General features: G+C 34.9%; 1 protein-coding gene across 1 annotated transcript in view; it reads right to left on the bottom strand.

Moving 5' to 3' along the window:
• The window catches only part of LOC111048233 (endophilin-A), a 211,616-nt gene that overhangs the window by 136,065 nt on the left and 48,780 nt on the right, over positions 1–26,771 (bottom strand). Inside the window, exon 2 of the mRNA XM_039435807.1 lies at positions 25,686–25,781. Coding sequence (XP_039291741.1) covers positions 25,686–25,730 — 45 coding nt within the window. The 5' untranslated portion in view covers positions 25,731–25,781. The remainder of the gene's footprint in view (positions 1–25,685; positions 25,782–26,771) is intronic.

Below are 26,771 nucleotides of genomic sequence, written 5' to 3'. Positions count from 1 at the left end.
CTCTCTGAAATTCTGGGAAGTTAAATTTAGGGGCAAATGCCATTGTTTCTTATGGTTTTTCACCTGAAAAATTGATTAGAACAGGTCCCAGAACTGTAAGATGAGTAGTTTTTGAGTAATCCAGTGTAAAATGCAAAAACATTGAGTAAAGAAACACAATTTTTACATTTGGCCAGCAATCGCTTTGTTATTTTACCAATAAACTGATCAAATTTCAGAACAAAACTTGTAGAAAATTTAATTCTAAACAAAACGGTATGATTAAAGTACACAGAAAGTGAACAGATAATCGATTAAAGGAAGTTTTATTGAAAACAGAACAACACACGTTTTTCATTTGGCCGACAATAACTCTGTTGATTTCTTATTAAAGATCTGTAAAAAGTTAATGATTTTTACTTAAATTTAACACCTTAATTTTTTTACTAAAATTTCAAAATAAAATAATATTAAAACACAGTTTTAAAATAAAGAAATAAACATAAACAACATACATAAATAATAAAAAAAATACACATGTTGAGCGGATAATTTGTTTTTCATAAGTTGGCACTACAATAACAGCTGATCAACAATGATATGATTTGAAATGTAGAATTTTAATTCCTTGAGAGGTAACAACTGAGTTTTAGTCCACGTGTGTATTGTTCTGTTCATGATATTGAATTTTAGTCCGTGTTAGCATTGTTTTGTCCATAGTAATTATTAAATTGTTGGAGTAGTAATGCCATACTTATTTTCAACAGAAGAATATGCCGATATGGTGTTTATTTATGGTGTATGTGAAGGCAATGCTACAATCGCTGTGGAAGAATACAGACAACGTTACCCTTATCGTAGAATTCCAAATGCTAGAACCATTATTTCTACATTTCATATGTTACAGGAAACAGGATCACTTCCAAGCGTAAAGAGCCAGTCTGACTCGGACTAGGCGTTGAAACAGCAAATAATAGCAGCGTTGGTGGAATGCGAGCGGCCGCAGTAACGTCTTCCACCCAGCAATGTTCGGCGTAGTTCCGCCTAGTGGACAGACGAAAGATCAAACCAGTCGGTTATTTGATCCCTCCAGCCAGGCTCAGCCAAGCAGCCGAGACAATAGAACAATGGAGTGACGGTCTTATTCGCGTTCATCAGCAGTTTTCTTTCTCACGATTATTTTTATTTTTGTGCTACCTATAATCAATAATAACTCCAGTCACCAGTAAAAAGTTTCCAGAAACGTGGTGTACTTCCATATTAATGACTTTTCATGATGATTTTTAATTATTTAAATACATTGTTAACATTCTGAGCCTTCAGGCTAAACTTGGGGTCGCTGAGAACGAATCTGCAATCAGAATTTCTCTATCACGAAAAATAACGAAAAAAACCCAGCTGTTGATCTTCCGGCAACCGTTAACAGTCATCCTGCAATGCGGCCGAAATACCTCCAAGTCAGACACCCATCTCAAATGACAACAACGCCAAGCTGTGAGAAACCATCCTGCACTGCGGCGCTAGGTTAAGTGTTAAGTCATCAGCATACATAAAGTTAGTACAGTTGATAGATGCTTTGATACCTTCTAGTGAAATCTAGAACGGGGAAGCGTACATTGTGCAGATTAACTGCACAGTTAAGATTCAAATCAAATTAAATTTCATTTGTTCAGTGAGTTGTATAAATATATATATATATATATATATATATATATTATATACATAGATAGATAGATAGATGGATAGATAGATTGTGGCGATTCAATGTTGCGAAGCATTTCTTTTTTATGCAACTCACTGAATAATGAATGACTGAATAAAAATAAATAAAAATAATATATATTACAACTATACACTATACAACTATATATATATATATATATATATATATATATATATATATATATATATATATATAATATATATGTAAAAGCCAAATGGCACTCACTCACTGACTGACTGACTGACTCACTCACTCGCAGAACTAAAAATCTACCGGACCAAGAACGTTCAAATTTGGTAGGTATGTTCAGTTGGCCCTTTAGAGGCGCACTAGGAACGGATTTAAAAATTTTCCAAAGATACGCCCAAAATCTGCGTTTTTCCAGCGTTTTTTAGCGTTTTCTCAGCTTTATCGAGAACAAACGAACAGAAACTGTTCAAATTCAGTACAGAAGCTCAGCGAGGGTGTAATAATGTTGTGATAGAAGGAATTTGCAATAACGTCGAAGATACGCCCAAAATTAGCGTTTTTCCAGCGTTTTTTAGCGTTTTCTCAGCTTTATCGAGAACAAATTAACAGAAAATGTTCAAATTTAGTACAGAAGCTAAGCTAGGGTGTAACAATGATGTGTTAGAAGGAATTTGAAATAACGCCAAAGATACGCCCAAAATTAGCGGTTTTTTGCGTTTCCTCAGTTCTTTCATCAAGTAATAGACAGCAAATGTTCAATTTTGATACAGAGGTTTAGCTAGGGTCTAAAAATTTTGTGATTTAGACCCTAAATTTAATAAATTTCGTGATTAGACCCTACTTTGATATTTCATCAAAGATACGCCAAAAGTCAGCGTTTTTCTCAGCTTTTCTACGTTTTATCAGTACCTACTTTGACTTTCTGATGGAATGAAGCATGCTCAAATGAAAAATGCAGGCGAGCCCGCTGATCTCATTTTTGGACGATCCAGTCGGGGGTCCAGGGGGCGGAGCCCCCGTGCTAGACGGATACGGCGAGCGAAGCGAGCCTGACGGCTAGTCAATAATAAAACACAGATCATTATAATAGAGCAATGAGGAGACGTCAAAAACAACACTGCCTCTAGGAGCACCCCGTGGAAGAATTCGATCAATTTCCGTTAATTTGAAGGAAAAGTTTATTTTGTAATAATTCTATGATATTTAATTTTCTTCCAGCAAGACATCCACACATTCATCCACTGTGCATGGCGCTCTTTTTAACAGAACTTCCCTTATCCTATCCTGATTATAGGACACCGAATGAGTATGACTTATGATACATCATTTTAAAGGTTGTAAAACGAGCTATCCTATTATATTATGCGAGCTATTTCTGTATGTCTGTTTATATTTTTGTATCTGGTTATCTGGTTATTTATGTTCAACGGATCTCGAAAACGGCTCTAACAATTTTCACGAAATTTGGAATATAGTAGGTTTGTGATATGAAGATTCGATTGCACTAGGTCTCATCCCTGGGAAAACTTGCTGAAGGACATTAAAAGGATAATTCATCCTTGGAAAAACAGATTACAATTATTTCGTCGTCTGTCGATAACAGAAGATGCGTGTACCTGTGTGGGAGATCAGCTGTGTAATCAATTAGCTTACCGTATCTCGCGAGAAATCTAGAAATTTTAATTGACTCGATCAAAATAATCTGATATGTTGATATCATAAAATTCAAAGTTGATAATTATTTTATAGTTCTCAGTGATTAGTGAGTGTTATTTTTATATTCAATTTGGTATGTAAACAATCTGAATTAAAACTTTTATGTTTTCAAATATTTGGACTGAGAATTTGACCTGAATTCAAGTGTAGGAACATAACCTACTTTTTGGAATATTATTTATAGTGTATACATCAAAATTCGGGGAAGAAACAGTTTTGGGCTGTGCGTGTTAGTCCTTCCCCAATCATTTTAAAGAATCGAGTTCTAGATGGAATTAAATATAATTAATTTGCAGCATTTATTTAGGATTTTCGTTCAATAATAATTATATATGAATCGAGTTCTGTTTATCAATAAATAAATAACGAGTGAAGCTCGGTGCCCCGATATTATTTTTGAAGGTAACATGTTTTTCGAAAAAGAAGAGTGTCAACTTGGGCAAAGGATAAAGATATGAGGTGAAAATTTCCTGTTCCACTCGTGGCTTGCCTGACAACAAGAAGCAATGTAGGGGGAAGGGCGGAGTCTGAACTGGACTGGGCTGCCTCGCCAGATTTTCTTCACTTCCAATATAGGGTCAGCCTCAGTTCTGCTTGATTTCCCTCCCAGTACCACAATGCCTATGATGGCAAGATGAGGTTACTGATTGAAAATGTAGTCTAGCCTACTCCATATACGCTTTACAGCATTCAATAGAGAGGTGTTATTGTTACCGCCACTGGAATAGATGTACAATTTTCATCTATGAGAGAGCCTAGGTGCTCTATGAATTCTGATATCCATTTTCAATCAACTGATAATGAGCTGAGAGCAGTTACCCAGTTACCACTCGCCCCAATGTTGCGTTCTCTAGGCAATATCAATTTCAATCAAGGATTCGCACATGGATGGGTTCATTCAAAGATAGTTGCTTCCGGTTAGTTCATCGATGTATTCATCGATGTTAGTGTATTCGACAGTATTCCAACTCCATCACAGTTCAGACAATACATGAGACTCCAACACATCCTAGACAGACTATATTGATGAATGGCTTTTCAATGATGTACAGTGGAACATTGATGGCGCTACATAATACAGATGCGCCGTTGTATCGAATATCGATCTATTCTTGATTTCAAACCTTTCGATATGTTTTCGAAAACTCCATGTATCCAATTGAGTAATGCATTCTAGGTAACTATTGAAACCTATGATCTTTCTTCAGCTACAGTTGTTCAGTAGTAGTTGTTGTTCAGTTGTGAACTCGCTTACAATTTTTTGCTTGTCTTTTTTCTCCCTTTCATCTTCTCTTCCTCCATAATTATTTTCTCTCCTCTGAGAAAAACGTTCAAATTTGGTAGGTATGTTCAGTTGGCCCTTTAGAGGCTCACTCAAAAAAATTTCCTAAGATACGCCCAAAAGCTGCGTTTTCCAGCGTTTTCTCAGCTTTATCGAGAACAAATGAGCAGAAAATGTTCAAATTTGGTACAGAAGTTTAGCTAGGGTCTAAAATTTTGTGATGAGGTGACTTTAATATTTCATGAAAGATACGCCCAAAATCAGCGTTTTTCCAACTTTTTGTCAGCTTTTCTGCGTTTTCTCAGTACTTTGACTTTCTGATGGAATGAAGGATGCTCAAATGGAAAATGCAGGCAAGCGAAGCAAGCCCGCTAATCTCATTTTCGGATCGATCCAGTCGGGGGTCCAGGGGTCGGAGCCCCCTGGCTAGACGGTTAGCGAGCGAAGCGAGCCTGACGGCTAGTACTATATAATGGGTTAAACTAATATTAATAAGATGTACCAAAATTTTGAGTTATTAAATGGAATTTATTCTATCTTAAGTTAGTAGTTTTCAGTTCCCACGAAGATAGTAAATTTATTCTTGTTCATTGGCAACTTAGCCAGCATTTCTAAAATCGTTATAATTATGATCAGAATCTTATTAAAGTCCTTGGTTCCCACGATCCCACTTGGAATTATCTATTCTCACGATAGATTTAGACGCCAGAAGTATGCTGAATCAATCCCATAGTTCTAAACTTGCAAAAGGGAAATAACTTTTCTCTCCTAGTTTCCTTCTTGCTTGAACGTATCACCTTCCTTATTTACTGAGGAGAAAGAGAGTGGGCGAAGAGAAATTCACAGGCGATCGGGTAAATATTTTAAATGATGATGGCAAAACTGATCAGTCTGGAAGCCTCTGAAAACTAGGAGAGCGATCATTCTAATCCCAGCTGTCATAGTGTTAACTGTTTCTTGAGATTTTCTTTCAAGTTCCAGTAATGTTTTCGTTTGTAGGTACATTCTCATTCTCTCCAGGAGATTGATTGTCCAAGTAAATCGGACATTTAATGTAATTGTAATTTAGAAGTAAAGTCCCCCTTATAGAATATAATAATGGGATGAATTAGGATGACGATTGATTCCCTCTATACTTTGGATCTTCAATACCCCTTTGGGTGAGTATTTTTATTATTGTCATTGAATATAATAATATCAATTTTGAAGTGGAAGTGTTCGATTTATGTATGTTGATAATATTATTTATTTCCTCATAGGAAGCGGTGAATTGTATTTATTTGATGATCCACCTAGATCATCAATTGAATACAATCCTATTAGATATTGGTAATTATTATGTTTCTAATTCTGTTGTAAATTTGTCATCAGGTTTCTGTATCGGGCTGAGAATTTCCATTGTAAAAGGGCCGGCGACTTCTTCCAACCATGGATGGAATCGTACGTCATTGAACGCTGATGAGGAGAGAACAAGACTCCCTTTTGGATCTGTCGCCGCGACGCCTGAACATTCCTGGAGGACAACCAATCATCTTCACCCTTCATCCATCTCCGCCAGGGACTCCGGACATCGCGACGACAACTACAAGATGAGTACTTGATCTTTCCCCATCAGAATTCAATGTGTCCCTTAAATTTTGGTCTCTTAAAGACGTAAAAATAATTAAATGTGGTCTCTTAAAGACAAAGATAATCTTTAATTGAAGAAAGTATTTATTGTAAAGTGTTGTTTGAATTTAAATATTTAATATAGAGGCAATCAATCGTCAAATGATTTTTATTTCGGATTCCTCACCACTGGAATAGTACTAGAAATTTCACTAACCCCTCCACCATCGGGGTCTCGCATGATTTCCAAACTTAATTATAGTTGTCTGAGAATTTAGGTTCTCAAAAGACACTATAAAGATGGGTAGTTCTCATTAGGACTACTACTTCTAGCAACTAACTTGAAATTGACAAAATGTAACAATATATTATTTATAAATATATAAATAAATGAGTTATGTATTATAGATACACATTCACACTATCAACGCTGCTCTGCCTTTGACACTTTCACTCCACAGCACTACACAACTCAAAAGGTTTGGTCCGCTTCAATCTTCAATTTTTAAATAAAATCAGACACAATATGAAATAAAACAAAATAAAAAAAATGAATTAAATCTGTAAATTTCCACTCCTGTATTTTTCCACTGTAAACCACTTTCACTCCACAGCACTACACAACTCAAAAGGTTTGGTCCGCTTCAATCTTCAATTTTTAAATAAAATCAGACACAATATGAAATAAAACAAAATAGAAAAAAAATGAATTAAATCTGTAAATTTCCACTTGTATATACATGCATATTCACTGCATGTGAAACATTTCAGCCATAACACACTTATCAGATCGAATCAGTAACCTCATTATACAGAATGTTTCACAAATAGACCAACAAACTTCGTGAGTACTTCTTTACATCGAAATGATGAATTAAGTTCCAGTATAAGATATGGTATTGTTCATTCTTGTTGATAACAACCAATGATATTTTATTTGTCGATAAAAAAAACATTTTTCAAATATTTAATAATGAATTTTAATGATTAAGATTGGATACTTTTCAGACTTTTTCTGACCTTCTATTATGTTAATAAAATTCTAAAAAAACATGTTACCTATGTGTATATATTTGTACTTATGACGACTGCGATATACTGACATTTCTTGTTATTGTATTTATATGCAGAAAATAAAGAATTCAAATTTGAATTTGAATAGTTTGGCAATTAATATTATATTTCTACATGCTCCTCAAGTTAATAACAACCAATGATATTTTATTCGTCGAGAAAATGCCTTTTTTAATTATTCAATCATAAATTTTCATGATGAAGATTGAATAGTTTGGAAATTAATTGTATTTCTACATGGTACAAAAATATCTGCAACGTTGCGGAGCTACAGTGAGGTCCACGTTATAACGGCAGTGGAGAAAGATAGGAGAAAAACGTTGCTCGTTAAAAATAATCAATTATATTTTATTGAGAAAAAAAATTATATTTTTCAATAATTTCATAATGAATTTTCATAATTAAGATGAAATATTCTATTAATTAATTATTAATTCTTCATTGTTAAAAGACAATCTGGCAACAGAGCAATGCGAGAAAAAGATTGCGCTATCTGCTTTGTTGAATGATAGAGAAGGACCGCATTACCATTGCTAATCAAACACTGCCAATTATAACGTGGACCTCACTCTAGAAGCAAATAGAGCTAACTGCTTTGTCTAATGATAGACAAGGATAGAACACCAATGTTAATCGGGTTCTGAGTTTATCTCACTAAAGACTCAAAACTATTATTTTTCCAAATTTTGATAAAATGTAGCACGTGAACGTTTTTTGATAAGTACCTGATTGAAACTATAGACCTTATCTGGAAATACAGCAATAGACTGACTTCTCCACACATCTGTGTAATTACTAGTCAGCTGATTTATGATGAATAATTCTACTCTAATATTGGCGTATGAAAGAGGCTCATTTTTCCTTTTATATTATCCTTGAAATGCAAAATTTCCGAAAACCTTGTATATACGTCGACGCGCAATTAAAAAAGGAACATACCTGTCAAATTTCATGAAAATCAATTACCGCGTTTCGCCGTAAATGCGCAACATATAAACATTTAAACATTCAAACATTAAGAGAAATGCTAAACCTTCGACTTGAATCTTAGACCTCACTTCGCTCGGTCAACAATGTATTTTTTGGAAGAATAGATTTCAATTTGAATTTCATCTGAATGTTATCTGGGTGAAGAGTCACTTGAGTAGCAAATCAGCCAACTCATAACTCGATTGCACAGGAGGCTGAATGACCTTTTTATTGGCGTGACAATTGAATCGGATCCAAAATGGCGCACCAACCGTAATTGTGTTTATTAGTGCCATACCACATCACTGAACTGATACACAGAGGTGAACGATCCTCCTTAGATCATAGAGCCGCTCTACACAGAATTAGATCTGTGTAGACAGAGAGAGCTCCTAATTGCTCTTTGACTTTGCAAATCGAGTTTGCTTAGCTGCTTATCATACATCCCTCAGTGTATCCTACACATCCTAATAATGAGATTCACGTTTCAAAGTCGGTGGATTTCATGGAAAAACATTGTTGTCACATTCTCTTTTCTACCGCCTTCCATAGTAGATACATCCTATTATATTAAGCGAGCAATTTCTGTATTTTATATTTATTTATGGTTATTTATGTCCAACGGATCTCAAAAACGGCTCTAACGATTTTCACGAAATTTGGAACATAGTAGCATAGAGAAAGATAGCGTAAGTAGATATCCCATGGTATAGGGCGTTTATGTCGCAACTTTTACTGTTATCTCAAGCCGATAACTGTCGATTATTGTCGATTTTTGACCGGGTAAGAGTGTATGAACGGCACAATATGAGAGACTACCAGCGTAATAAAGATTCACGGGAAAGAACTACATGGACTATGATTGAGATAACAGTAAAAGTTACGACATAAACGCCCTATACCATGGGATATCTATTTATGTTATTGTTTCTCTATGATAGTAGGTTTATGATATAAGAATTCGATTGCACTAGGGAAAACTCGCTGAACAACATAAAAAGGATAATCCATCCTTGGAAAAACAGCTGAGACTTTCGTCGTCTGTGGATAATAAAAAAATATGGTGTGGCGCACTCACACAACTTTCCTTGCCGTTATGAAAATTGATCACCTGACGCTAGTGTTCCCGCGCATCTCGGGATCGTTTATTCAACGATCTGAGCTAGCTGGTGACAGGACAATAACGTAGGAGACACACGAAGTCTGCTATCTCTTCATAGTGAATAATTTAATAGAATCAACAGTTGCCAAAAGTTTGCAATTGAATAAACACATTTTCTTGAATTTCGAGCTTATTTTCAATTTCAGGTGAAAATGTTACTGAACATTAATTGTAGAGATTTTTATGCTCAATCTTTTCCACTTGGATTTTTTTGTTTAAATTTTATCTGGATAATTGGGAATCTAAAATCAAACTTTGCATAGATGAGGCGAAACTCCTGGAATTTTTACAGATATGAGACTTGTGGCAGTTGATAGAGCTTATCAATGACTATTTCAGGTATAAATTTGATCAAAATCGTTGGAGCCGTTTTTGAGAAAATCGCGAAAAACCCTGTTTTTGACAACATTTTCACCATTTTAGCCGCCATCTTGAACTGCATTGAATCGAAATTGTTCGTGTCGGATCCTTATATTGTAAGGACCTTAAGTTCCAAATTTCAAGTCATTACTTTAATTGGGAGATGAGATATCGTGTACACAGACGCACGTACACTCATACACACACACACACACACACACACACACACACACACACACACACACACACACACACACCACACACACACACACACCACACACACACACACACACACACACACAACACACACACACACACACACACAGACCAATACCCAAAAACCACTTTTTTGGACTAAGGGGACCTTGAAACGTATAGAAACTTAGAAATTGGGGTACCTTAATTTTTTTCGGAAAGCAATACTTTCCTTACCTATGGTAATAGGGCAAGGAAAGTAAAAGTGCGTCTGTGGAAAATCAAATATCTCATCCCCGAAATTCATAAGCTGACGTATAGCCAGCTGTAAAATATAAACACGATCATTCTAGAGAACTCGTGTTCTGTTTATCAATAAATAAAATTAACGAGCGAAGCTCGGTGCCCCGATATTAGTGTTGTGATGTGTGCAGTTCCGGAACAGCTGATTTGATATTAGATTCTGTTGATAATGATCAATTCTATAAATCAAATACACTGTATTGATCAAGGTATATCTTTAATGATCCAGTAATGGATTTTTGACCGAACGTAGTGAGGTCTATGTTTCAACTCGGATTTTCTTTTGTTTTTATTTATCCTATCAAGTGGATAGCATAACCTATAATTTTTATTCCTTCATAACTCTACCTTCATTGTATTATCATTCATCCCATCATCATCACCTAGGCTTAAAATACTTCTAGAAAGTCCCCTTTGTAAAATAATAAATAAATAAAAAACGCATTTACGGCCAAACGCATTGATAGGAAATTTGCAGTCTAATTTGCAGAAATTAGGAGTTGCATTCTATACTTCGTGCAAATCGTGTTCAGACTTGGAGGAATTTGCGGCGCAGAGAAATGGAGGGAGATCAGCCAATTGCAGTGATGGATTGAGTCATAGGTGGAAGCGTAGTTGTCAATTTTGTCGATTAGAGTCAGTCGAGTCTGTGATTGCAGAGAGGAAACTCCCTAGAGCTGCGTTTACACCGGAGTCTATAACACGATTTATTAACAAAAAGTTACCAACTTGACTGAATCGACAAAATTTTCTCCTAACAAAAGTTAATACAGTAACTTGTGTTTTTAACCCTTGGACTACCAACCTTCTTCACATACACGGAATACCAACTGGGGTAAATGGGTCACCCCAACAAGATTTCTGTTTTATATCTTTATTCTATATTTTTTCCATTAATTCATCTATGAAATGCATTACAAAAGCTTTTAATATAATTAAAAATAAATTTCTTATGTTGAAAAATATGTTTTCAATCAAAAACTGACAGGAAAAAAAAATTGAGCATTCTATCAAATAGATGTAGGGGAAATGTTGTCAAATAATTAAATTATGGCTATAGAGAAGCAATTTTTTCAAATTTAGATTTCAAGTAATCATTATGAATCCGGTTTGGCGAAAAAATGATAATTGTACATTAAATTTATATCTTATGCATTCCGATAATGGATGGAATATACCAAAAAATTGCATGACATGGGATACCAAGCGGGGTAATAGAGTTACCCCAAGGATAAATCTGCTAATAATTGAAAAAATAAGAGGAATGAAATGATTTTATGAAAAAAAACAACTAAAGTGATATGTTTTTAACAAGTACTCAAGGTTTCAATGAAATACAACAACATTATCTACAAAAAAATGGGGGAAATGTCGGTTGGGGTAGTCCAATTACCCCGCTTGGTAGTGGAAGGGTTAACAGGCAATTCCTTGTTATCAACAAGATGTATGTTATCCATCAAGAGTCGGTAAAGATCAAACGAAATGTGTTATGTTAATAACAAAAGCCTCTTTTATGGCATTAACAGGTGCCTATCTTCCCCACAACCCCCTCGCCCAGCATCCCTACCATACATCTACTGCTGTTCCCTAATAACTACAGCTGCAGACGAAACACGTGACAACTTTTGATTAGCTTTTGTTGATAACAAAACTACCAGCCCAAAGAAAATGTTATTAACATATATGTTGAAAACTTTTGTTATCAACTCTGGTGTAAACGCACAATAACTTGTTTACATTAGGTCAGATGAAGATCTAATTATGTTAATGATCACACCTGTTTCAATTTAAAGTATTTAAAGATAATTTTTTGTTTTTCATTCCGGCTGTTAAATCATATGAATAGTCTCGTTAAATGAAATCATATGGAAGTCAATTATATTGATAACAAGATCTTGTTAATAAAAAGGAATTTTCTGTTAAAACACGATTTATCAACTTTTGTTAAGAGAAATTTTTGACGATTCAGTCAAGTTAATAACTCGTGTTAGTAACTCCGGTGTAAATGCAGCTTTAGTTTAACATGAGCGCTTGAATACTCACTGGAAATTAGAGAATGCTGGCCGACAATGGCAACATAGCAGCCGTTGTATCCCTGCCACTGTATGCCTTCTCTGTTGCGCATGTCCATCCCAAGTCGGAAATTAATTTGAACGAATTATAATAATAATGAAAAGAAAAGGGATTACCTCAATACTCTGATATCACTCTATATATCATCTACTCTGGAGAAAGGATTGATCATTTAATAATTTGATTCAAAAAATCTTTATTGACATCAACCACAACAACAAAAAATATATATAATAACTTGTTAAATTTTCTACAGCAATGGCCTTCAGGCCGTCTGACTACTATTAGACTACAAATAATTAATTAATGTAATTAAGTCAGGATAAAGATTGCATTATTAAGTGTTGAACTCCTCAATCAGCTGAGATTGGTACCTCCAGGCTATTCTAATGAATTTTAACAATTTCTCCCAGCTCTCCCCGTTCAATATATCAATAGCCTGTCACTCATTTAGCTCTCGCACTCCCGAAGATAAGATTAATCAGACTATAGAATTATTGCTCTGACAAGTGGATTATTCATTGCATGCATCACACAGACGTATGGAGAAGCCGGTGAACAGGTGACAAGATATTTTTGGATCAGAGAACTGCGTGTGGTCTACTGTTCACAGAACTACTAGTTATCTTTCTATAAAACCTACACACCAAATTCCTGGTGATTTGGCGAAAGTGCAGAATTGGATAAGAGAGTATAGAATGTAACATTTTTGGTATAAAAATATTTATTTCTTTATTTTTGGTAAGCCCCACCCCCCCCCCGATATCCCTGTCGAGAACTATTCCTTAGTAGCAGGATACTTACACTGCCGTCACTGTATATCTTGGAGATCTGTTCATACGTTCACAAAAACCTACCAAACTTCACCCGCAATAATGAAATCCACAGTTACAATACAAGGCACTCAGCCTCCCTATCAGCGGCTGCTCATAGAACCGCCATGTTTGGAAAATCTCCGCAGTATATGGGCCCAAAAATATATAATAGATTACCTCAGGATATTAGAGACATGGCGGACTTACGAAGATTCAGAGGAATGTTAAAGAGGCTGTTGATTGAAAGGCCATACTATTCTGTGGATGAGTTTCTGCAGGAGTGATATATTATTGTTCCTTGTCTTTGATTCTTCCCAGGTCCTTGTACATAGGTACTCTTGACTAACTGCGTTTTTATATATACTATATATATATATATATAATATATATATATATATTTCATGTGACTATCGTAAAATTACAGTATTTTATAAATGTATTATGATGTGTGTTGAGAACCTCCTTTAGGTTGCTCTTTTTGACTTATCCTCAGTCTGATTATTCGGATGTTTGGGATGCAATAAAAAAAAATAAAAAACATTCTATCATTGAATATACCGTAACACTGGTAAATTCATAATTATTAATTTTCACATAAATAGAGTGTATTTCTTGTGTAGAGCGTAGCGGTCCTACTACTCTAGTCTTTAAATTTATTTTATTTTAAGAGAAGAGCACTCCAATAGGGCTTATGCCTAAGTGTGCTCATATTTCGCTTTATGTTTTTGTCATCTGAAGCAAAACATATAATTTTCCTACAGATACCCTGAAAAGTGACCATTTGTGCACTGATTGCAGGCTGCAAAGAATCACTTTTCCGCACTAGTGCGCAAAGTGAGTACTTTGCATACTCCAGATTTGCAGCATGACAACGCAAAATAGTTAGTAGGTTATATGGAGCACCAGTGCAGCAAAATCAAAATGAAGTTGGTAACAGTGACTGCTGTGGCTGCTATAGTGAGCAGAGGTGCAACGAAGCACAACGCGCTAATTATTAAGTAGATATTATAATGGAGGACAACGACAGCACAGTTCCACCACAGCACACACCACACAGCTGCCCCCCGCCATTCAAACACTACTACATTATTCAGGCAATTTTACCCATAATTACCCACTTTTCATATTCAATGGTATCTGTAGGAAAAATTTAATGTGAAATACGTGCGCAAAGTTCGTTTGCTGCACTCAAGAAACCATTCCGCCCTCGCCTACGGCTCGGGCGTAAACGTTTCTTTCGATGCAGCAAACTGTCACTTTGCGCACTAGTTGCACAAATAACTATTTCATTAGTTTTTTTTTGTATTGTTAGATGGTACAATGTTATGTAATAATATTATGTTGTGCGGAATAAATTATTTTTTGAATTGAAATTATTCTAGAATTTTACATTCTATCCTCACTGGTTTGAAAAAGGGTAGCAAACAAATGTTGAATCAGATGCTGACTAATTTGGAACGAGAATATAATCAAAGCTTAATACAATCGAACCCTTGAATAACGAAGTCCTTCACGTAATCAATCCTCCATTTTGCCTTTGCTTTCAAAAACGAATAACGCTAACCAACTAACAGTTGGGTGAGGCTTAATTGAGGCGGCCATGGTTCGGGGTATAACTCGACAACAATTTATTATTGACGATCTTGCCGCACCGATCACAGGGCGTTTGGTGGGGATGACAAGCTGTTCAGCCCTGTTAAAATCATCCCCTACCGCTTGTCTGTGTCTTACGATACGTGATTGGAGGCTGAAAAAATTGACACTGTGGACAGGATTGCAATTGGATTCAACTTTCTTCATACTTCAAAACCAATACACATAGCTCACGGATTTACAATGAAATGACAATCTGTGGACAGGGCTCTAATTGGAATCACACTTCTTGAGAGTGTACTTGACACTTGAAATTGTCCACGATAAAATGAAATGGAAGTTTGAAAAGCCTAGAGAAATGTCCATTGGAAATTAGTTTCTCAGTGACAGGCTGCGACAGTACGAAATTCTTTAAACCTCTATGACGGTCAATAGAAATAGAAAATTGGAAAGAAAAATATAAGCTGTCATGTTTTCTATAGAAGGATTAATGTAACTTGAAAACCAATATAGACATGAACGTATCTGCTCGTGACTGCTGCCAGGGTACAGTATTTGAAACACACTAGACATCCCTTTCAATAAAACAGACTATGATTTTTCCAGTAATGAAATACGTTGCAATTCAATCTGTAAACGGAGAGGAAATTGAAAAGATGGAAAAAATTGCTGTCATCTTTTCATCTTGGTAACCAACTTGAAGACTTGCTACTTCTGGACCTAATTTCTGTCAAGTGATTTGAAGCACACTACACTAAACATCCTTCACTAAGAAAAAATGAGGTCTTGTGTTATACATCTTTCGCAAAAAGGAGCGGACATGACTTCTATTAATAATTTGAACCTATTCAATGCTGCAACTATAAAGATTGAAAAGAAATTGTGAAATTGGAAAAAGCAGGGAATTGCTGCCTTTGAGGATGTCTGAGTGAGAGGAACATTGAAACTCTTCACTGGCTTCATTATCCTATTATATTGAGCGAGCAATTTCTGTATAATTATATACTGTACAGTACTATTAAACGAGCAATTTCTTTTTATATGTTTAGATGTTTGTATTTCACCGGATCTCGAAAACGGCTCTAGCGATTCTCACGAAATTCAGAACATAGTAGGTTCATAATATAAAAATTTGATTGCACTGGGTCTCATCCCTGGGAAAACTCGCTGAAGGACATGAAAAGCGCATTTTTTTTCTGTCCGATTACGAGATTTGACAGAAATAGCTGAAAACTGGAAAATGAGCCGAAAATACGAGGTTTTTGGGCCACCCTGTATCCAGCACAAGGTAATTTTGCATGAAGAAATTGGTTCTGGACTTCTCTTATGTATCCAAATAATATATTAAAAAATCAGAACTACAATATAAATTGCAAGCTCACCCCCTTTTTTATGCCTATATTGACTGGACTAGTGAATCATCAACAACTTCCAAACTAAATAGTTTCAAAAACCTATATTCCTTCCAAATTCGACCTACAGTTGGAGTTTTATCCATGCTGAAAATAGAAATAGGGTGGTACACCTATTTTCTTCACCACCAATGTACCAGAAATAGTCACACAAAAGCCAGGACTCGTGCAATGATAATTACAAGGGTTGACGTGAACTAAATGGAGCTGAACATGAGCACGGGTGAAAGCATTGCTATGTACAATCATCAACTACGAGATGCTATTTCAAACACACCTAGAAGGTGTACAAATTTCCACATTCTAGCATTGTCACGTTGTGATGTCACTGTACTGAGATTTACACTTCAGTCATTGAATTTATACTTCTTACAATATTACTTTCCTTGCCCTATTACCATAGGTAAGGAAATTATTGCTATCCGAAAAAAATTAAGGTACTCCAATTTCTAAAATTCTATACGTTTCAAGGTCCCCTGAGCCCAAAAAAGTGGTGTGTGTGTGTATGAGTGTATGTGCGTCTGTGTACACGATATCTCATCTCCCAATTAACGGAATGACTTGAAATTTGGAACGTAAGGTCCTAACAATATAAGGATCCGACACGAACAATTTCGATCAAATGCAATTCAAGATGGCGGCTAGAATGTTGAAAATGTTAACAAAAACAGGGTTTTTCGCGATTTTCTCGAAACCGGCTTCAACAATTTTGATCAAATTTATATCCGGAATAGTCATTGTTATAAGCTCTATCAACTGCCACAAGTCCTATATCTGTAAAAATTTCAGGAGCTGCGCCCCTTCTATGCAAAGTTTGATTTAAGATTCCCAATTATTAGGCTTCAGATACAATTTGAACAAAAATTTCGAAGTGGAAAAGATTGAGCATGAAAATCTAAAATTAATGCTCAGTAACATTTTCACCTAAAATTGAAAATAAGCTCATTTTTACAATAAGAGAACATTTTTTTATTCAATTGCAAACTGTTGGCAACTGTTGATTCTATTAAATCATTCACTTTGAAGTGATAGCAGACCTCGTGTGTCTCCAGCGTTATTGTCCTGTCACCAGCTGGCTCAGATCTTTGTTTATAAGTAGACTTGAGATGCGCGTGGACACTAGCGTAAGGTGATTAATTTTCATAACGGCAAGGAAAGTTGTGTGAGTGCGCCACACCAGATTTTTTTACTAGTAGTTCTGTGAACAGTAGACCTCATACAATATTCTCATCCACAAGTACCTGATTGAAACTATAGACCTTATGGAAATACTTCAATAGACTGGCTTCTCCACACATCTGTGTAATCACTTGTCAGTTGATTTATGATGAATAATTCTATAGTCTGATTTTTACTCTAATATTGGCGTATGAAGGAGGCTCCTTTTTCCTTTTATATTATCCTTGAAATGCAAAATTCCCAAAAACCTTGTATATATGTCGACGCGCAATTAAAAAAGGAACATACCTGTCAAATTTCATGAAAATCTATTACCGCGTTTCGCCGTAAATGCGCAACATAAAAACATATGAACATTTAAACATTAAGAGAAATGCCAAACCGTCGACTTGAATCTTAGACCTCACTCCGCTCGGTCAATTATTTATCTATTCAGAATTGAAAAGATAAAGTTCGAATCAGTAAACTAAAGCTCATTAATCTTCTACGAAGCTTAAGCTTTTCATTTCTCCTCCACTTGCAAATTTCTCTATTCCTTGTCAATCAATGTTCGTAGAATTGGGAAGGAAATTAAATGACCACATTACCACTACTTGCTACTTAGGACCTCAAATCAACCCAGCACTTAATCCGTGACAGGACTTTAACAATCTGTTTCATTCAAAGGGATGTAATAAAGTGTTTCAATCAACCTTGCAGTAGTCACGTGCAGATGTAGCACTACACATTCACGTCTACAAGTTCATTTTCAAATTACATAATCGTACTATGGAATAGATGAAAGCTTGCGCCTACAAGTAAATTTCAAATTATCGTACTATGAAATAGATGAAAAGCTTGGAATCCATTCTTCTATTTCTATTGACCAAACAGCACCGAGGTATAAAGACTTCATCACTAGAAAAGTTATAGCCTTTCATTCCAATTGATTTGTACGAAATTAAATTCCGACGGTCAGTCTTCTAGGCTTTCAATTTATCGAAGAGGAATTTACGTCAAATACAGTCTAGAAGTCTGATTCAAATTGGAGTCCTGTCCACAGAGTGACCACACTTCGCTTTTCACAAGTTCAAAACATGAACAAAATAATTTCCGCAGTACAGTACCTCACATGAATTGAAAAGGATGTATAGAGTGTTTCAAATAAGTTTACAGCAATCAGGAGCAGAAATATCACGTCCACGTCTATAACTTCTTTTTCTTCTTCTTATCCTTCTCCTCCTTCACCTACCAATTGGTTTGCACGTTACATTAATAGTTTCCTTTATTCGTTAACAGATTGCCTCTTCGAATTCCACTATTTCATTTCAATGTATTTGGAAAATTGAATAGGAAATGTTCAAATCATTGAGAAAAGTGACTGTCGCTCCATTCTACGCAGGTCCTCTCTTTTATTGAAAAGGATTTATTGTGTGTTTCAAATAACTTAGCAGCAGTCACGTGCTAAATAGTTTTCAGGTTGGCTTGATTGTACTACAGTTGACAGCAATTTTCACCTTATTTTCAATTTTCTATTCGTCTATAGTTTGTAAAGCATCGAGCTATAAAGGATCTCAACACTGGAGAAATCATGGCCTCTTATTCCAATTGATACAATGTGACAAATCAATTTCCGATCTTCCAACATTGTTTGTTTTCATTTAATTCTATCGTTGAGAAGTTCACATCAAATCTGTTGAACTTTGATTTCAATTACAAACCTGTCTACTGATTGTCACTCCAGAATAACTTGAGATATTGGTTCAGATTTATGAAAAAAGTTCGATAGAGGTGGTCATTCTATTAATTCTTAATCAATTCACTTCAAATACAGTAGGCGCCCCATAGATTTGCCTCCGTGACTTTGAAACGGCATAAAGTCAAGGTATGTTTCGCGGGGTAGTTCACGGCCTTGCAAAAACATCAGGCTTCAGAGACGTCTTGAGGTGTGTACAGATTTACGCGCCGCGAATCAGCTGATGCCAAGCTTTTTATATCTGTATCTTACCGTTTCTGTAAAAATACAAAAATAATCAGCTGATTAAAAGTGAATTGCTCATGTTCGAGACGCGTATATCTGTACGCACCGTTGGAGGAAGCTCCCTACACACAGATATTCTTCATGAATGAAAGAGTTGAAATATATTACCAACAATGGAAAGAGCATGTTGAATGAATGTCAGGTGATAGGCTATGTTGTAAAAAGGACGTAGCTTCAAAAAGCTCCTTGTGTATCTTTACGGATACAACACGTTTATTTTTTGAAGATACAAAAGAGCATCTGTTGCTTAAGGGAAGATACATTAAAGTTCCTTGTGTATCCTTTCGGGTGCAACACATTGATTTTTAGAAGATACACAACAGCATCTGTTGTTTATGGAGAGATACAAAGTTTCATTCAAACTTTTATTTCATTTAGACTTTTTGAATAATTAATAAGTTACTGTTCTAATTTTTTTGATTTTAGACTCTGATAGTACCTATTTGATTCAAAATTTACTCGTTTATCTAGGTATTGAAGAGCGTGAATTGTATTTTGAAAAGTGACATAACCAACATTTTTATTTAGACAGTATAGTATTAAAATGGAAATGGGACAGTTTAGGGCATGAGTCATTTGTGCCTTTCCTCATGTTAAGTATTTGTCCACAATGTGATATCTAATAAAGAAATACATTACATTTCCTTGTGTATCGTTTCGGATTCGACACGTTGCTTTTGAGAAGATACAAAAGGCATCTGCTGCTTATGGAAATATACATTAAAGCTCTTTGTGTATCTTTTCGGATGCAACACGTTGCTTTTGAGAAGATGCAAAAGAGCAACTGTTGCTTATGGAAATATATATTAAAGCTCTTTGTGTATCTTTTCGGATTCGACACGTTGCTTTTGAGAATATACAAAAGAGCATCTGTTACTTATGGAAATATACATTAAAGCTCCTTGTGTATCTTTTCGGATGCAACACGTTGCTTTTGAGAAGTTACAAAAGAGCATTTGTTGCTTATAGGAAGATACATTTTCAAAAATGTTCGATGTTTTTGGATGGGTAGTATAGTAGTCTAGTGGCCCTCCGCCGATAGGCAAAGCTACAGGACCCAGACTGTACACAAGCACAGAATCAAATTAATAAACATCTCCATTTCTGTTATGTTACTATTGCTTATTGATCCTCATCAGACACCGTTACCAATCAGTATTGATTATATTGCGATCGTCGTCAAATACACATTTCAATTACATGAAATATTTCAAAATTCTTTCCAAGGCTGAGTTAGCACGTTTCAGTCCTCTCTGCCTCTCAACAAGATAAATTTAATTAGTTCAATTGAATGTATATAATATTTATCATTACATTACAAGTTTCCCATGACATATTGCAGCACATCAAATCAAATCAAATCGTTTATTGCACAAAAAATATATACAGAATACAACAAAAAGGAAAACAACTTTGTGCTACACGTCGGCAAAAGTTCATTTATTATTTGATTTAATGATATACAGAGTGTTTAGAAAAAAGGTGCCCATAAGCCGGGGGTGATTACTCACATCAAGAAAAAAAAATCTGGTGTGGCGCACTCACACAACTTTCCTTGCCGTTATGAAAATTGATCATCTGACGCTAATGTTCACGCGCATCTAAAGTCTACTATTCAAAGATCTGAACCAGCTGGTGACAGGACAATTACACTGGATACACACTAGATCTGTAATCTCTTCATAGTGAATGTTTTGATAGAATCAACAGTTATCAACAGTTTGCAATTGAATAGTCTTATTTTCTCAAATTTAAAGGTTATTTTCAATTTTAGGTGAAAATGTTACTGGTCATTCATTGTAGAGATTTTCATGCTCAATCTTTTACACTCGAAATTTTTCGTTTAAATTAAATCTGAGACCTGATAATTGGAAATCTAAAATTAAACTTTGCATAGATGGGGTGGAGCTCCTGAAATTATTACAGATATGGGACTTGTGGCAGTTGATATAGCTTATCAATGACTATTTTAGGTATAAATTTGACCAAATCGTTGGAGCCGTTTTCAAGAAAATCACAAAAACTCTTTTTTGACAACATTTTCGCCATTTTAGCCCCCATCTTGAATTGCATTTGATCGAAATCGTTCGTGACGGATCCTTATAGTGTAAGGACCTTAAGTTCCAAATTTCAAGTCATTTCGTTAATTGGGAGATGAGATATCGTGTACACAGACGCACATACACTCATACACACACACACACATACACATACAGACCAACACAAAAAAAAAACTTTTTTGTACTCAGGGGACCTTGAAACGTATAGAAATTTAGAAATTGGGGTACCTTATTTCTCTCGGAAAGCAATACTTTTCTTACCTATGGCGATGGGGCAAGGAAAGTAAGAAAGTTCTAATTAACATAGGTTCGAAAATGCTTAGTTATCAAGTCATACAGGGCGAAAGATTTCGTCTGAATTTCAGTTCCCCTGCCCAACGGGTATTTGTTGGCTGTTAATTACGATGTTAAATTCAGCGTACTTTATGTAAAATGAACTGAGAAATTGAATAATACTGTTTCCAGACCGTTAGCGACAGTAGTTTTTAAGATAAGTGACGAAATACGCGAAACTTGGTCCCAAAAAAACAAGTTCCTTTGAGGTTTGAAGCAGATTTACTATGTCAAATGTACAATAAACACAAAATATTTTCTCACAGAACTTGTAGAAAGTTCAATTTCGAGGAGAAAGATGTAGAATAAGTCTATAATAGACAAACGCAACCTTGAAAAAATAACTCTCAATTACATACAAAACGCATGAACAATAGAGAGCTTAACAGTTTTGTCTCTTTTTCATGCGTTTTGTTTGTAATTGAGGATTATATTATTTTTTCAAGGTTAGGTTTGTCTATTATGGATTTATTCTACATCTTTCTCTTCAAAATTAAATTTTCTACACGTTCTGTAAGTAGATATATTTTGTGTTTCTTGTACATTTGACATAGTAAATCTGCTTCAAACCTAAAAAGAACTTGTTTTTTAAGTTTCGCGTATTTCGTCACATATCTTAAACATTACTGTAGCTAACGGTCTGGAAACAGTTTTATTCAATTTCTCAGTTCATTTTACATGAAGTACGCTGAATTTACATCTTAACTAACAGCCATCAAATACCCGTAGGGTAGGGGAACTGAAATTCAGACGAGATCTTTCACCCTGTATAACTTTGTAACGAAGCATTTTCGGACCTATGTTAATTATAACTTTTCTTCTTCTGATGATTATTTATCAATATACGACCATTTAACTTGATTGGACTAATTTATACTCTGCCGTTCTAATATAAATGTATGGAAAAAATATTTTGGTAATTGGGAGATGAGATATCGTGTACACAGACGCACATACACTCATACACACACACACACATACACATACAGACCAACACAAAAAAAAAACTTTTTTGTACTCAGGGGACCTTGAAACGTATAGAAATTTAGAAATTGGGGTACCTTATTTCTCTCGGAAAGCAATACTTTTCTTACCTATGGCGATGGGGCAAGGAAAGTAAGAAAGTTCTAATTAACATAGGTTCGAAAATGCTTAGTTATCAAGTCATACAGGGCGAAAGATTTCGTCTGAATTTCAGTTCCCCTGCCCAACGGGTATTTGTTGGCTGTTAATTACGATGTTAAATTCAGCGTACTTTATGTAAAATGAACTGAGAAATTGAATAATACTGTTTCCAGACCGTTAGCGACAGTAGTTTTTAAGATAAGTGACGAAATACGCGAAACTTGGTCCCAAAAAAACAAGTTCCTTTGAGGTTTGAAGCAGATTTACTATGTCAAATGTACAATAAACACAAAATATTTTCTCACAGAACTTGTAGAAAGTTCAATTTCGAGGAGAAAGATGTAGAATAAGTCTATAATAGACAAACGCAACCTTGAAAAAATAACTCTCAATTACATACAAAACGCATGAACAATAGAGAGCTTAACAGTTTTGTCTCTTTTTCATGCGTTTTGTTTGTAATTGAGGATTATATTATTTTTTCAAGGTTAGGTTTGTCTATTATGGATTTATTCTACATCTTTCTCTTCAAAATTAAATTTTCTACACGTTCTGTAAGTAGATATATTTTGTGTTTCTTGTACATTTGACATAGTAAATCTGCTTCAAACCTAAAAAGAACTTGTTTTTTAAGTTTCGCGTATTTCGTCACATATCTTAAACATTACTGTAGCTAACGGTCTGGAAACAGTTTTATTCAATTTCTCAGTTCATTTTACATGAAGTACGCTGAATTTACATCTTAACTAACAGCCATCAAATACCCGTAGGGTAGGGGAACTGAAATTCAGACGAGATCTTTCACCCTGTATAACTTTGTAACGAAGCATTTTCGGACCTATGTTAATTATAACTTTTCTTCTTCTGATGATTATTTATCAATATACGACCATTTAACTTGATTGGACTAATTTATACTCTGCCGTTCTAATATAAATGTATGGAAAAAATATTTTGGTATGGTGAGGTCCACGTTATAATGGCAGTGTTTGATTGGCAATGGTATTGCTATCCTTGTCTATCACTCAACAAAGCGGATAGCGCTATCTCTTTCTCGATTTGCTCTGTTGCCAGATCGTCTTTTAACATTGTAGAATTAATAATTAACCAACAAAATATTTCATCTTGATTATTAAAATTCATTATGAAATTATTGAGAAATATAATTTGTTGTTTAATAAAATATCATTGATTATTTTATACAAGAATGAAAAGTTAATATTACATCAATAGGCCTGTATCAGGTACAGTCTATAGAAGGCATTGACAAGACAGAGAGGATCAGTAACGTTGTATTCCTATCTTTCTCCATTGTCATTAAAACGTGGACCTATCACTATAGATCTTTGAATCCTGCCTTGATGTTTGCCTCGCCAAGCACATTTGCTTCTTTGGCTAAAAATTATTATTTACGATAGCCAATCGTGGAAATAATTACACTATTATTTCGTCATCATAATACATATATACAAAACAAAACACAAATATCGACTTATAACCTTACATTTCTAACTAAAGATATTTCAGTAACTAAGCCATCTTCTAAATCTTCAGGACTGATTATTCATGTATTCTAATTATTTATAGTCCAGCACTATATATACATTGGTGCATGCAATATATATTGTAGTTCTGATTCTTTTATATATTATTTGAGTACATAAGAAAAGTCCGGAACCAATTTCTTCATGCGAAATTTCCTTGTGCTAGATACAGAGTGGCCCAAAAACCTCGTATTTTCGGCTCATTTTCCAGTTTTCAGCTATTTCTGCCAAATCTCGTAATCGGACAGAAAATTTGCCCTCGCCTTTTTTTGGATTATAAAATTATGAATAAAATGAGATCATTCCGAACTCTCTATCTCCAATGAGTACTGAGTTATAATTTTTTCAAAAATGGGTGAAATTTTAAGAAAAAATAAATTTTGATGGATTTTAGTTTTTGATCAACAATATCTCCCGATTGTCACCATTTCGATGTATAATTATTCAAAATCCCTCTGGACGTATTTTTGTGCTCTACAATCTGGAATCAGGTAGAGCGCTATATCTCATACAGATTTCCAGGTACACCTGACAACATTGCTCCTTGTATTGTGAAAAACACCTAATTTTTAGCTTCAACCATCATCACCAAACTACATTGTCCTCACATTGATATTTCGCACAATGGCATAAGTTCATGAGATTATGTTCTATGAGAATCACCCGCTAGATGCACTTATTTCAGTATTTCCTAGTGGAGAGGCGCGCTTGAGGACACCTCAAGGATCAAAATTTCAAACACATAACTTTTGACACAATGCACAGATTTCATCGTATCACACTTCATTCCTCTCGGCTCGTCAAGGCGGTCCAAAATCATGCATCATAAGTCAAATTCGGTCGAAAAATTGAAAATTTATTGTTGAGTGACTTCTTTTATGTAACCAAATAATATATTTAAAAAATCAGAACTACAATATAAATTGCAAGCACACCCCCTTTTTATGTCTATATTGACTGGACTATTATGAATTTAAGGTTCTTCCAGGTACTGAACAATCTGGCTTTCTCCTATGAAACTTGTCATATTTACTCAATATATAAAAGAATATTTTTTTATTCATTTACAAAAATATGGGAGCATACGGGAAAACCCCAAAAATTATTCCCCAATCAAAAAAATTACAATAATCATTTAACAAGTGAATGTATCTATAAAGAAACGAATAAAAATTGAAACAATAACTCACCTGATTGCATTTGTTGATCTGTTTTTTCAGCCCAGCGAACGCCATTTTGAATTTATGTTATTGTCTTGCGCTGCTTCTATTGACGTGAGAGAGCTTCTGTGAACAAATAGAATAAAACTAATCAATAAATTCACATGCATGCATTCAAATCAATGGGCGCACAATGCATACTATATTGAGAGTCACGTTATAAAGCCAGCATCTCATCAACATTAGTTTGCTATCCTTGTTTGTCATTATACAAAGCATATACCTCTATCCTTTTCCAACAAACTCTGCACCGTTGCCAAATCGCTTGTTGACTATGAAAAAATATTGTGACTTACCAAAATATTTAGTATCAATTATGATAATGTATTTATAATAATTATAATATGGGTATTCACAATGTGGGAGTTAGCTGGCTGAATCGAGCTATTCGCTATCTCCAGCTATTTGCTAAGTCTGTGTTAACTCAATACTATAGTGGTACGTTAGAAAAAAGTTAACAGACGAGATATCAGATAGCGCAGGTTTGAGTCCGCTAACTCTAGATATATTTGTTAAAACGGCAGCCATATATTATAATCTTACTTTTGAGTTATAATGAACTTTGAGTCACACAAATTATCCGCTTGGATCGTTACTGCAGTTAGCTAATAGCCAAGGTCTATAAAACAGGTCATGACACAATCCCGTGATGCATTGCAAAATCGCCATTTTATGGGGTTCTAGTTTACCAATTTTCAAATTTATCAGCTGTTATCATCATAGATTGAACAACATGATGTGTTATTTTGTTATATTGTTCAAGGGATATTGCTTGGCTTTGAATAATTATAAAATAAATATTGTCCCTACAGAATAATAATAATAATATTTAGATTCCAACTAGGAACTGAATTGTTGATTTTTAGATTTAATTGATCGGGAACTTAAAACTCTTTTTGAAGTTGGCCTCGTATATTTTTGTCTTGTCCAAATGCCTTATGAATCATAATCCTTAAGATAGGTACAGGAATATGGAATGGAAAAAGCGCTTCATTAAGTCGAGCATACGCTCAATTCACTGTTTTTATGCGTTTCCCCGATTATTCAGAAAAAGTT

This window comes from Nilaparvata lugens, chromosome 9 (assembly GCF_014356525.2).
Source record: "Nilaparvata lugens isolate BPH chromosome 9, ASM1435652v1, whole genome shotgun sequence".
NCBI lineage: Eukaryota > Metazoa > Arthropoda > Insecta > Hemiptera > Delphacidae > Nilaparvata > Nilaparvata lugens.
Note: the sequence above shows the minus strand (reverse complement) of the source record. Positions and strands in the feature narration are given on the sequence as shown.